Source organism: Euphorbia lathyris, chromosome 5 (genome assembly GCF_963576675.1).
Source record: "Euphorbia lathyris chromosome 5, ddEupLath1.1, whole genome shotgun sequence".
NCBI lineage: Eukaryota > Viridiplantae > Streptophyta > Magnoliopsida > Malpighiales > Euphorbiaceae > Euphorbia > Euphorbia lathyris.
In genome coordinates, this window is record NC_088914.1 from 38722223 (window position 1) to 38736006 (window position 13784).

The window sequence follows — 13784 nt, forward strand, 5'->3', positions numbered from 1 at the left end:
GAACTCATACGGTTAAAAATTGTCTAAAGGGACTAATCAGGAAAAATCAAGACGAATTCTCGATTTCGAACGATCTAGAACATCCTTATTTTTTTAACAGTGGTTATAAAAGCCCGCAATGTATTTTAGCATGTTTTATTATGAAGTAAATGAGTTAAATACTAATTTGAAAATTTCATAAGTTTATTTTTCATAATTGTGTAAGAATGCAATGAAATTTCACAAAAACAAAAACAAAAACAAATATAATGAAATGTGTGTATATATAAGAAGAGTAGAAGCAATCTATGACACTAGTAAGGAATGATGAAAACAAAATGTGTCTAAATACAAAAACTTATTATTCTAAATCCATCTAAGATGGGCAAAAAATGATTAAATAAAAAAGGTATTAGGAAAGGTCTAACTAAGCACCATATCCATTATTATGAACACCATTACTAGTAATGGTATGCTTATCAGAGGTATTTGTTTTCTTTCTCCTAAGGACAATGATCCATGTAGTAACTTCCAAAATAAAAGCCCCGACTCCCAAGAATATGAGAATGCCTGAGTATATCTTCTTCCATTTGTCTTCTGGCTGCAATATGTCAAACCCTTCGTAGATATTAACTATGCTCATTGCTATGGTCGCATATCCGATTGCGTGATGGTATGCGTTCCACCATATTCTGTACTTGTGATCCGGCTTTGGCCTCAACAACAAAGCAAATACCTGAAGTGTTGCAAAACAGAAGAGGGTAATTCCGATGTTTCTGTGCTTATCGTGCTTAATTCCCGGAGAATCACTGCCGAGTTTCATGCCAGTAGCCCACCCAGCAACACCAATACCATAGGCAGAGGTTTGGCAAGCAGCATGAAGGTAAAACCAAGCAGGATTTGCTACTTTGAACACTTTCAGATACCTTGCTATCATTATTCCCGCAGGCATCATAATCCCCCAGCTCACTGCGTTTAATACCCCATGAACCTGAAAATTCGAATCAATTTAATTACAAATTCCTCCTTCAATTCAATTAATTAATATATAAATATTAAAAAAAGCTTACATTCTTCTTCTTGGCTGAAGGGGCAGAACCAGCTGTTGTTGCTCCAGTTGAAAAATCAATAGTCCCCATAGATCTTGTATTATCCCCCATAGGATGAATATTGAAACTAGTTCCAGACATGGGACCTTCTTGCCAGACTTGATTTGTGCTTATCAAACTGTTATCAAGCTGCAAAGTCGCAAATATTGTCATCTCGCCGTTTGAATACTCTGCTCTGATATTTGAAACCCCGAAGGTTAAGGTGCGGTTTTGCATACTTGGGCCCATACTGTCGATTTGTGTGGTGTAAGCAATTGGTAGTCCGGCGGAATTGTGAAAAGCGAGGAGCGCTTGAGATCCCATCATAGTCTGGCCGCTTGGATTGAGAGACCAAGCCACCCAATTGGTGGTGGGTGATCCAGTTTTGCGGAAGGCAATATCGGCGGTGAGGTTTGCTGGGTGGTAAGTCCAATGAAGGAACGAAGTCAACACAGGAAGATCGGTGCAGGATTGGAAGACTTGATTGCTTGAGAAACTGTAGGAATTGCAGGTTTGAGCCGAAGATGGGTCGCATATTAAAATTAGCAAAACACAAGATAACAGAGCAGCAGCCAAAGATTTAGCCATGGCTACAAACCAGAGAAGAATATTATTTGAGTGGTGAATTGAGAAGTTAAATCGGAAAACTGTATATATATAAGAGCAAAAAGGAAGATGGAAAGAAGTCTCCCAAAAGCGGGAGGGAGTGGTCAACAAGGGAAACTTGCTAGAAGCGTTGTGATTTGCTGACTATTTCTTCCCCCATTTTATATTTAAATATTATATACTACTTTCCTAATCTTATTAAGGAGTTATATAGTTTTCAAAAATATAATAACTTCCTAATTTTCAACGACTTTCAACCTAATCAATACGACTTGCATCCATCACCTCTGATTTTCATTTTCTTTAAGAAACCTTCAACACACACACAAAAAAAACCCCTAAAATTTTCACTTAATATGGAAACTAAAATCATATTATAATATATTTGGGATTAGATTCAAATTTATTCCTATCATAAAAAAATTTGCAGATTCACATATAACATAAAACATATATAAAATAGTAAAATTTACTTTTAATGTTTCCTGAAAATAGTAATTTTATCTTTATTTAATCAAAAAAATCCAAATACGAATCAGTTTAATTGTTATTTAACTGTCACATTCAATATTTCAAACAAGTGAACAAAGTGAAAATAGATGCATAGCTTATTGTCTTCCACCCAGTATATCACCTATTTGTTGGGAGCGTTGAAGAGGATAGAGGGCTTGCCTTTTTGCTGCTCTTTCCCTTATGCTCCATCTCCTTCTCCCAAATTGAAAGCTTTTGCTCGTTAGTCGAATTGAGTCAATCCTTCAACAGAACGTTTGGTTTGTGCTCATCCCAGTGAGTGTAACTCCTGGCACTTTTCATTAGGTCATGAAAGTCTTACGACCTTGGATGACAATGCTTTGTTGGAGGGCTCTACTTCAGCAATTGCCTGCCATAAAAGATATTGCGCCACCGATGTTAAACTCATTGATGCGGATGGCAAGGGTTTGGAATCTCTTAATGAATTGGCCTAATGTTTCTCCTTCGGTCCGGACCATTTGGTTAAGGTCTTGCATGCTTTTCCCCTTGGGGAAGATGTCACAGAATGATCAGCGAACGATTTGTCCATCTAGTTGAAGCTTTTGATGGATCTAGGGAGGAGTTGTTCGTACCAAAAGGTTGTCAAATCCTTGAAAGTAGTTGGAAAAAGTCGGCATAGAATGGCATCAATGGTCGTTGTTGCTTCTATCGTTCGCTTGAAGTTCTTTACATGGGTTATTGGATCCCCCACACCACCATACTCTTTGAAGGTTGTGATACGTAATCTCTACAAAGAGAGGGGTGCATGTGTCAGTTAACTTTGGAGGTCCCGTCTTTGCGTCTGCTGCTTCTTTGGCCTCTTACAGATCCCTTCGTACTATCTCCTACATCTCACGCTTGGTGATACGTCTATCATCCTCTTCATCCTCTAGTTTGTGCCTCTCCCTCAACCACTTTTTAACTAGTCGATTGAGCCAAAGAGTTTCGGACATCTGAAATTTCAGGCGATGCGCACTGTCCTTTTTGCAACCGCCTATATTGATCCAATGGTTGCCTCTTCCTAGCCATACAACTGTTAGGACGAACGATGAGGATTCGTCCACGTGACCTGAGGGTGCCATTCACATCTTGAGAGAATATTCATTTATCTAGATCGGATGGTTTTTATGAATCCTCCACAATTGAAATGGTGACTTTAATCCACATATAAAGGATGCTTTGATTGAATATTTCTTAAGATACTAATTTGTAAATGGCAGAGTTATATTTTGATATTTTAATAAATTGTTTATAATTGTAATAGTAGAAGAGTAGACATTGTAGACGTAATTTATTCACATATTAAATCTATATTAATAGAATAGTAGATATTTTAGACATAATTTATAATTTATGTTTTAAATAGTTGTAAATTGATTTGTTATTTTTTTTTGTTTGTTTTTTAAAAGATATTTTTATTAAGTATGGATAAAAATGGTTTTGTTTGGAAATGTTTAAGGTAAAATTGATGGTTTGATAGGTTATTTAATTAATTTTAATAAAAAGAAAAATTGTAATTGAGGCTTGATGGTTCCGAAAGTTAATAGGATTTTTTATCAATTACTTGAAATTATACTTTTAATATAGAAACTTAATATATATATCCGGCTAGGTTAAGGTAATAGGTGAAGTTAAGTTTGTGCGTGTGTTAATGTTGATTTTGTTCTGTTCTGTATTTGTTGTCCAACCACTCTCCGTAACTGTGTTCACACATACCTATTGAAGTCGTCATTTCTAAGAAAATAGGTTCAAAGTTCAAACTAAATTAGTTTCATAATTAAAAAATATACTAGTAGGGAAAGTAGAGATGTGGGGCCTATACGGAAAACAGAACGTAGAACAAGTGTTCGACGTATAAAGTCTCAAATTAAATTAAGAAAAAGAAGATAACATTACCTACCCACCCCAAGACAAATTAAACTTACCAATTTCATTCACACGCATTAATCAAACCTAAACTTAATTCTCTCTCAAATAAAGAAAAACTATAACTTTATTCGTGGCGGCTTAAACATAGGGTATTGGCCTCAACCCAACCAAGACATGAAATGAAAAAAAATCAAACAATCAAATGAAAATCCCAAGTTTTCAACCCATAAAAACCTAAGTATAGTTTTCTTCAATCTCATTTTTGCTTTGCAATTTCATCAAATTCTGCTCCGTTTTTTTCACTGTCAATTATACTAATCTTTTATAGATTATACTCCTCATATTCCATATTATTTAACGAAACCCCGACAATAGAAAAGCGAAACAAAGAAAGAAATAGAAGTACATTCATGTACAAGTCATTCTAGGAAGACATGTGCCACATAATTCTGAAAAAAAAAATAACATCATAGATGCTTGCAGGAGGCACAACATACTCGTAAAGATCCAAAATTAATCTTCGTGCGTAGTTCGTCATCCAATTTGGGGCTCGATTCCCTTCGCGTAAGACATGGATAAGCCGCACCTCCCAGTCCCGATTATAGAGCTCTTGACACGATGAAATCAACCAATAAAAACTATGCATGTGCTTTATGTCATTGCTGACCAACCGAGTAACAACTAAAGAGTCCATCTCAAACACTACCCTGGTTAGTGCCTATCCCAAGTGTATTTCAGGCCAAAATATAACCTCCATAACTCTGTCAAAACGGTCGTGCAAACACTGAGATTCATCACGAAACCTCCTAACCAACCCCCTTTATTATCCTGCACGACACCCCGTAAGTAAGAGCGAATGGTGTTTTGCCTATCGCGGTTCGAGGAGTGGTTCTGTACGCCCATAAGACATTCATCAGTTGATCCGCCCATTTCTTGTCATGTTCACCTAGCCTCTTTTTTATGCCCTTCACAATTGTTCTATTGGTGACTTTTGTCATGCCGTTAAATTGCGGATAATACACCGAGGCGAATTTGTTCTGGATTCCTCAATCTTTGCAGAAAAACTTGAATACTTTGCAATTAAATTGTGTTCCGTTATCTGTGATGATTGTGTGAGGATCCCAAATCTTCCAACGATGCTCTCTCATACAAAATCTACCATTCGTTCGGTAATGATGGTTGAGACAGATTCCGCTTCTACCCATTTTGTAAAGTGATCTACAGCTACTACCACATACTTTCTTTGTTTCCTGGTTGGCGAAAAGGGACCGACTATGTCAATGCCCCATGTGGAAAACGGCCAACCTTCAATGATGGGCTTTTGTAGAGCTTTTGCTGTGTGACTTTCATTGGCATGGACCTAGCAGTTATGGCAGAATTCTACAAGTTTCTAAGCATCTTGTTCCGCGGTAGGCCAATAGAACCCCGATAGCCTAGACTTTTTTAGAATCGTGGCGGATGCTTCATGGGCTCCACATGCGTCTTCGTGTAATTCTCTCATGGTCTCTTGACCTTCTTCCAACGTGACACATTTTAGCCAAGGTTGACTAAAAGACCTGCGGTACAAGTAATCATTAATTAGCGAAAAATATGCTGCCTTTTTCACCATCCTTCTAGCTATTGAAACACCTTTCCACATGATTTTGATCTGACAAAATTATTTAAGTTAATCCATGATTAAGGGGCAATTAAATTTAAGTGCTTTGATTTAATTGTACTAATATGTTTGTTCAGTGTTGAGTATAAATATAAATGAAAACAGAAATAAAAAGTAAGACAGGACGAAGTCAGCATGAGAACACAGCATAAGCTGAGTGAAGTGAACTCAGCACGATAGAAGGAAAGTCATCTTCAGAACAAATACTTAAAGATGAAGCTGACCAAAGAAGCTGAGTGGAACGCAACTCAGTATCAAAGAAGAGAAGTCTTCCTCTAAACTAATGCTTGCAGACGAAGCTGACCACGGAAGCTGAGTAAGAATATGACTCAGAAACAAAGAACAAAAGCAACGTTAATACAGCCAAGCTGAGTGTTCGTCAGGACAGCGTGAATGATCTGTTTGCTAGAAGACAAGATCCGACAACTGTCTGCACCAATAATAGAAACCTTGGAATTATGCACAGAGTCAATTTCGAGATGCATGGGTCAACTGTCCGTTAGCTAAAAGACAAACTGGCACTAGAAGACGCACCTACGGGAAGAAGACAAGCCTGACGCCTACTAATCTCAGATGACAGGATTGGCCTGCAAATCTGAAGCTGACCAGAACAATGACGCAATAGATCCGTTTGAATCCAACGGATAATTCCAGATTCAAATCATTAGAGCTTCAGACCTCAACTATAAAAGGACAAGTTCATTCTTGGATCCTTTGCCGATTGCTGAAATACAAAAAGAGAAAAAGAGCATACATACAAAGCACATTCAAACAAGAAAAAGATCTTACACCAAATTTCCATTTCTGTGTAAAAGCTAGATTGATTTTGTAATCATCTAAAGTGTTCTTCATCTAGAAAGAACAAGTTTGTATCAATTGTAAAATTGAGAGAGTTGTGCTGAGTACTCGGTTTTAAGTACTCAGCGGTAGAGAATCTGAGTGTTTGGTTATAGCGCTCAGTAGGAGTTGAGTAGACGAATAAAGGAAGGTACTCTTGCATATTCAACTTCCTTGTAAACGGTTTATACTCTACCTTTAAAGAGCTCAGTATTGGATTGAAAAAGCCCGGAGGGATTCTGGGGACTGGACGTAGGCGGAGAGGCCGAACCAGGATAAGTCTGCTGAGTAATTTCTAACTCTCTCTCTCTCAATATATATATTTGTATGTGTTGCTTGATTAAATTGCTCAGGATATAAATTGTAAAAGCTGACACTGAGTAATCGTGGTGCTGAGTTGGAAGCTGACCTCAAGTGTCAAATCCCAGCTCATAAGTAAAACAGTTCTAGTCAGCATCTGACTAAAGCTGCCTTACGTCTTTCGGCCGTGCTGACCAAAACAAAGTTAAATAACTTCAGGAATTAATTAAGTCAGCATAATTAAGCGAAAAAGTTACATTAGTTCCTAACCCCCCTTGGAACTAATCACACGGGACCAACACTAGCTTCCTCTTTGTCTTGAGGCAAGGATCTGTCAGTAAGGTATTGGCGAATTGGGATTCGCCAATCGTCGGGAGCAAGCATTATAACTGCTATAAATTCTGGGGTGAATGCTGGTTTAGCTTTTACTTCAAAGGGACATTCGAGATCTGCCTATTGATCCTTCCTAGAAGCCAATTTAGCCAGATGGTCCGCTTCTGTATTGGACCCCTTGAGTACATGGATCATCTCCCACTTCACTTCCTTGCTTTCCAAGTGATTTAGAATCCGCTTGGATTCTTCTACGTACTTGACCAAAGTTTCATCTTTGACACTGAAGTTTTTGATCATCTGGTTGACCATCAGCTTGGAATCACTATAGATCACAACTCGTTCTGGTATAATCTCTTTTAACAAGCGAAGCTCAAGAATCAAAGCTTCATACTCAGCGACATTATTAGTTGTTGGGAAATCTAGTTTGGCTGCGTAATGTATCTTGATATACTCTGGGCCTTTGATCACAACTCCAATCCCATCACCTCCGGTTGACGATGCTCCATCAGTGTACATGGTCCATTCTTCTTGTTTCGCCTTAGGGGGTTAATGTCTTCCTCAGTGATTTCGTTTATGAAATCCGCCAATACTTGGCTCTTAAGAGCGGATCTGCCTTCATAATGAACATCAAACTCGCCCATGAGGATAGACCATTCCATTAACCTGTTGGAAGTCTCAGGCTTCTGTAATACTTTTCTCATTGGTATGTTGGTTCTGACAATGATCGTGTGCGCCTGTAAATAGGGTCTAAGGCGAATGGAAGTAGTAACGACCACGAATGCCATCTTATCCAATCTTGAATACCGAGTCTCGGTATCTTTTAGAACTTTACTAACATAGTAAATTAGATATTACTGACCTTCTTCCTCTTTGATCATCACTGTACATATAGCTTTATCGGTAACAGGAACGTACATGTACAAATCTTCCCCTTTGAGAGGTCTTCTCATGAAAGGCGGTTCCGCAAGGAAACGTTTGATGCCTTCAAAGGCGAGCTTACAATCTTCATTCCATTCAAACGCCTTCTGCTTTTTACCACTTCATAGAATGGAAGGCATCTTCGAGCGGATTGGTGCCTACTCCCTTCTGACTGATCATATAACCAAGGAATTTTTCGTACGTTTCTCCGAAAGTACATTTCTCTAGATTGACCTTGATGTTGTGTTCGCGGAGAACTCCTAGGACCTCCTTGATATCGCCCGCATGTTTCTCCACAATGGTGCTTTTGATGATCATGTCATCAATATAAACAGAGAAGTTGCTTCCATCCTTACCCTCGAAGATTTTATTAATCATACGTTGGTAAGTGGCTCCAGCATTCTTGAGTCCAAAAGGCATGACTTTAAAACAATACGTAGTTTGATGCGTCACGAAAGAAGTTTTAATTCGATCTGAGGGTTCCATCGGGACCTGGTGATAGCTCGATTTGACATCCATAAATGAGTATACTCCATACCCAGCAGTTCCATCCATAAGAATATCAATACAAGGTAAAGGATAATTATCCTTGGGACATGCCTTGTTAAGATCAGTGAAATCTATGCACATCCTGTAGGATCCGCCAACAGCTTTCTTAACTAGCACCACATTCGCCAGCCACTGCGTGTAGATAACTTTCTCGATTGCATCGGCCTTTTTTTATTTGGCTATTTCCTCCTCGATAGCCTTTTTCCTCTCTAGACCATGGTTTCGATGTTTCTGAGCCACCGGAATGGCATTTTCAGCAATGTTTAACCTGTGAGTAATCACATCTGGGCTTACTCCTGTTAGGATCTCATTCTCCCATGCAAACATGCTTTCACACTCAACGAGAACTTTTCTAACATCCTCCTTGATCTCGTGTTTTAATCATTTGGCGATCCACACTCGCTTTCCATCAGTAATAAGGAACATTTCCGTGTCTCCCAAAGCTGTAGTGAGAAGTTCATCTTCCTTGCCTTCATCATCTTTGGACTGTAGGCGGATGGATAAAGATGTCGAGTAGGTTTCTTGAGCCACCTTTTGGTTTTTGCTAATCATTACCCCTCCCTTGCTGGTGGGAATATACATTGCCAGATGGCCGATGGAAATTAGGGTTGCTACTTCTCAGATGAACGGCAGCCCAAGGATGATGTTGTAAGCTAATTATCCATCCATAATAGAGAACTACAGATCACCAATCTATGCTTGATCATCATCCGCCAGCTTGCATTCTAAAGTTACCTGGCCTTTGGTCTGGATAGTGTGGCCCGTCACTCCCAGGATGTCAACTATAGTTGTTTCTATTTGGATCGGATTAACCTTTAGTTTGGCGAATGCACCTTAGGTAATGACGTTGCAAGAACTGCCCGTATCTACCACTACTCGCTTCATTTCCCAACCTTCTACCACCATAGTAATAACTAAGGCGTCTACATGTGGGGGGATCACTGGGCCTATCTCAGTAAACGGACGATTAAACGATGATCGGTCAAGGGCGGATGTCTTTGATTTTTTAGCAGGTGGTTGATAGCCTGGTCCGCCGGCGATGATGTTTATGACGCCTTTCGCTTTCTTCTTTGGATCATTTTTCTATTTGTCGTCACTTTGCTTTTTATCATCTTGGATGAACCTATCCAACTTGCCCTTCTCAATTAACCTTTCAATTTCTTTAGCTAGCTCCCAATATGCATCTTTATCATGACCATTCCTTCTATGGTATCTACAGTAATTCTTGGGGATATGTAATATGCCGTTTGTGTTGGCTATTCTCCATCCACATCAATACCTCACTTTCAGGGGCGTTCAACAGAGTGTACGCCGGCCTATTCCTCGAACTCCTGTGTCTACCTCTGGCTGGTGGTTCAGAAGCTTTTTCTTGCTCCTTTTCTTTATCTTTTCTCCTAGATTCGCCTTTCCCGCGTTTTGGGGGAGATATGGATTCCCTTCGAATATCATCAATCTCCATGAACCCCTTGCACTTTTCCATGAGCTCAGCAATGCTTCTAGGTTTATGTCTTACTAGCTTTTCCTGCAAGCTCCTACATTTGGTATTTTTTATCACTACTTCGACTGACGTAGGAACGTCTACATTAATTACTTAGATGCATAATTTGTTGAACTTGTTGATGTAATCCCTGAGGGGTTCGCCCTCCTTCTACTTAAGCTCGAAAAGCTTACAAGATGATACCACTGGGGGGATGCTTCCCGCAAACTTAGCACATAATTCCCTACTCAACTGCTCCCAACTGTCGATGGATCCTGGTGGAAGGGATTGAAACCAATCATACGCTGGTCCCTTCAAAGTGGTCAGGAACATTCGACACAGGATTGCTTCACTTGCTCCGTTGATCTCTAGTAACTCTCTGTATTTCCTTACATGAGCTTCTGGGTTTTCTTCCCCCATATAGCTGGGAACGTTAGGGATTTTGAATCGTCTATCCGGTACGAATTCCAGGATACGCCTTGAGAATGCGATTCTCTATTGGCATGCAGAGTGTGCCTTGCATTCTCTTCGTTCTGCCGTTGGAAGGCAGCTCAAATTTGTCTTGCAATTTCCACGTTCATGTTATCACGGTCCTTAGACGATCTCTACTGTTTGATCTACTATGGTGAGATCCAGAAGAGCTTGATGACGGATCCGATAGGAAACGTCCGCCACTTCTACCACGCCTTCTAGATGGGGGCAGGGCCCTTCTATTATGAGAACGAGATCATCTTCTGCTACGGGAACGAGATCGCCTTCTACCACAGGAACGTGATCGCCTTCTGCGTTTGGAATTGGCAACTCCACCTCCTTGGTGACCTTGATCAGCCGCTGCTCCAAGAGGCTGATGTTGTCCCGCCACCATCGCCGGAGGTGGTTGTTGTCCGCCAATTATGATTCCAGGGTTTTGCATGTTTCTTGGCGGTACTAGATTGTTCCTTCGGCTCCCTTCAGAGTCTTCAATTCAGGGGCAGGTTACCTCCTAATTCTATGCTCGTGATGATTACGTCTACAGGATCCTGGAATAGGAACAACGATTCGTTCCTGGCTCGTGGTCTCACAATGGCGCTTTCCCAATTTGATGTTCTTGGCCTTGGCGAAAGACGGCGGATGGACGACACAATTCCAGTTTTCAGTCCATCCACGAGTGGGTTAGCAAAATACAGTCTTAATCGATCCACTGCCGATGTGCCATAGATGTTCGCCACCAGTTCCATGACAAGATCGGTGTAGGTTTCTGGCGGCATTTACAAGAGGAGGTAGATCATTTCTTTGATTAACAGGGATTGCTGGGGCATTGCTTACTGATGCCGGAACAGTAAGTGGGGGTGTTGTTATTCCATATGAAGGATTCTGCCCTTCGTTAGCCATCTTAAATTCATAGTGTAAGCTCTTTTGTGTTTAGAGCTTCCACCTTCACCGCACCAATTGATATTACTCGGTTGAATTCTCGTCAGAGCTCCACCTGTGGGGGGCGCCGTTGGGTTCGGCCGGGGGGACTCCGATGCTAAAGTTACTAAAGTGTATAGAATGATAAAACAAAAGCACGAAGAATGGTATCGGAATGTGTACCTTAATAGCTTGGGGTGCAAGGCTATTTATACTAGGTTAGTTGCAACCTTCGATCTTGTAACTAGAAAGTCTCCATTAATGTCTCATTAATGGTGGTTACCGAGTTCATTCAAGTATGACCATTAGCTCATTTATAGGAATATTACTTGCCTTTAATGATGTCGGATTTCTCATAGGAAGATGGCGCCGACATCCTTTGGGTGTATCGATGCCTGATGGCGGGTCTCTCGAGACATATCGGTTACAAGCCTCTTTATGATGTCTGATCATCTGTGGCGTATCGCCGAATCTATGGATCCATCATGGCGTACAGCTTGCCTCGTACGACACCCTACTGGCATATCCCTTGACCGTGGCTGTTTGGTTAAATGATCTTTTAGTCCCTTCGTCTTAAGGAACTTTATGAATTGGTCCCGTGATAATATCTGGATGTTATCAATAAATATATATATATATATATATATATATATATATATATATTTTTTGGATGGAGGTGACACACACTCATGTAGTATGTAAAGATTGTAAGTATGTAACTAGATAGAAAAAATATAAATGTCTTCTATCATCATCATTTAGTCATCATTTAAAGAAGGGAAAACTAGGTCAAATAGGAGGCCCATTTACATATTTAACCCATTTACTCAACCTACTACATATCTAGACTGATTTTGTGTGACTTTTCCATAATACCCCCAACCTTCCCACAACGCGAACGACCGCTCCCCCCCATCTCATTGGTTACACAAAAAGTTGGCTCCTCCATTAATGATTTCAAGACTTTTGATCTGCCTTTAAATTGCACGAAATATGCACCATGTCACCAAATCACAATGAATTTCTCTTTTTCCTCTCTTCATCTCTTTATTCTGCAACTTCCTAATCCTAGAAAACGAAGCCATGGTTCTTCATCTTCCTGTTCCTGCTCGTTACTTGGTTTCTTTCTTCTTGTTACCATCAAAGAAATGGTTATTCTACGTTATTTCCTTCGTTTTTCCCAGTTTATCATATTGTTATTGTCGCTTTTAAGGGTGAAAGGCGCGAAAAATGTAAGTATCTGTTGTTTTTTCATGAATACACTTCGCGTAGTCGATGATTTCGCGAAGATTTGCAAAGAGAAAGAGCCTAAAACGTGACGATCTACTTCGTGAATCGATGATTTCACGAAGATCTGCGAAGAGAAAGAGCTTGAAACGTGTGGATCTACTTCGTGAATCGATTAGTTCGCGAAGTCTGTGAGTAGAAAAGTTCATGCTTTGACTCGCAGACTTCGCGAAAGCATCGATATGCGACGTAGATCTTCACGTTTCAGACCTCGCATACCTCGCGAAGACATCGATTAACGAAGTAAAATCACCTCTTTCCCTGCACATTTACATTCGCATGCTTCGCTAATCCTCATTTCGCGAAGCCAAAATCGTCTTTTCCCCTGCCTAACATGATTATTTTTTTCTAAAGGTGGTTGATTACATAACATCCCTTTCTAGAAGGCGACGTCCTCGGATGCAGGGGAGATAACTTTCCTTCCTGTACATGGAGAAATTCCCCTCAAGATTGGCACATTCACTCCTAAAATGGTTGGTTAGGAGAGATTGTGCCAATCTTGGTGTGCACCATGGGACACATCCATCCCAAAAGGTCTGGACTTCCATTTCTCATCCCAAAAGTCCAGACCTTTTGGGATGAGAAATGGAAGTCCAGACCTTTTGGGATGGATGTATCTCATGGTGCACACCAAGATTACTCATCCGCTTCAAAATTGGTACCAGATTAGTTAGGTTCACTTTGAAGTGCTTTGTTAAGAGTTTATTGTGGTAATCTTGTTGTAAATTTTGATAATGTTATGATTTTAATGTTAGAATCCGTTGTTGTTTGCCATTTTTTGTTATATACCACTTCGCGAATTAGCTATAAAACACATCCAGGCTTCGCATATGCGAATTAAATTCATCAAGTAAACCAAAATTTAGCTTCGCAGGCTTCGCATATGCTAATGAAATTCATCAAGTAAACCAAACATTAGCTTCGCAGGCTTCGCATATGCTAATTAAATTCATCAAGTAAACTCAAACATTAGCTTCGCAGGCTT

At 40.0% G+C, this 13784-nt stretch overlaps 1 protein-coding gene across 1 annotated transcript; it reads right to left on the bottom strand.

Moving 5' to 3' along the window:
- Positions 1 to 246: 246 nt before the first annotated feature.
- LOC136229634 (cytochrome b561 and DOMON domain-containing protein At5g35735-like) lies at positions 247 to 1724 on the bottom strand. The gene is made up of 2 exons (XM_066018552.1): positions 1050 to 1724; positions 247 to 970 (listed from the first exon to the last, which is right to left on the bottom strand). The coding sequence occupies exons 1-2, from the start codon at positions 1653 to 1655 to the stop codon at positions 407 to 409; spliced, it is 1170 nt and encodes a 389-aa protein (XP_065874624.1). The 5' UTR covers positions 1656 to 1724; the 3' UTR covers positions 247 to 406.
- Positions 1725 to 13784: the final 12060 nt, after the last annotated feature.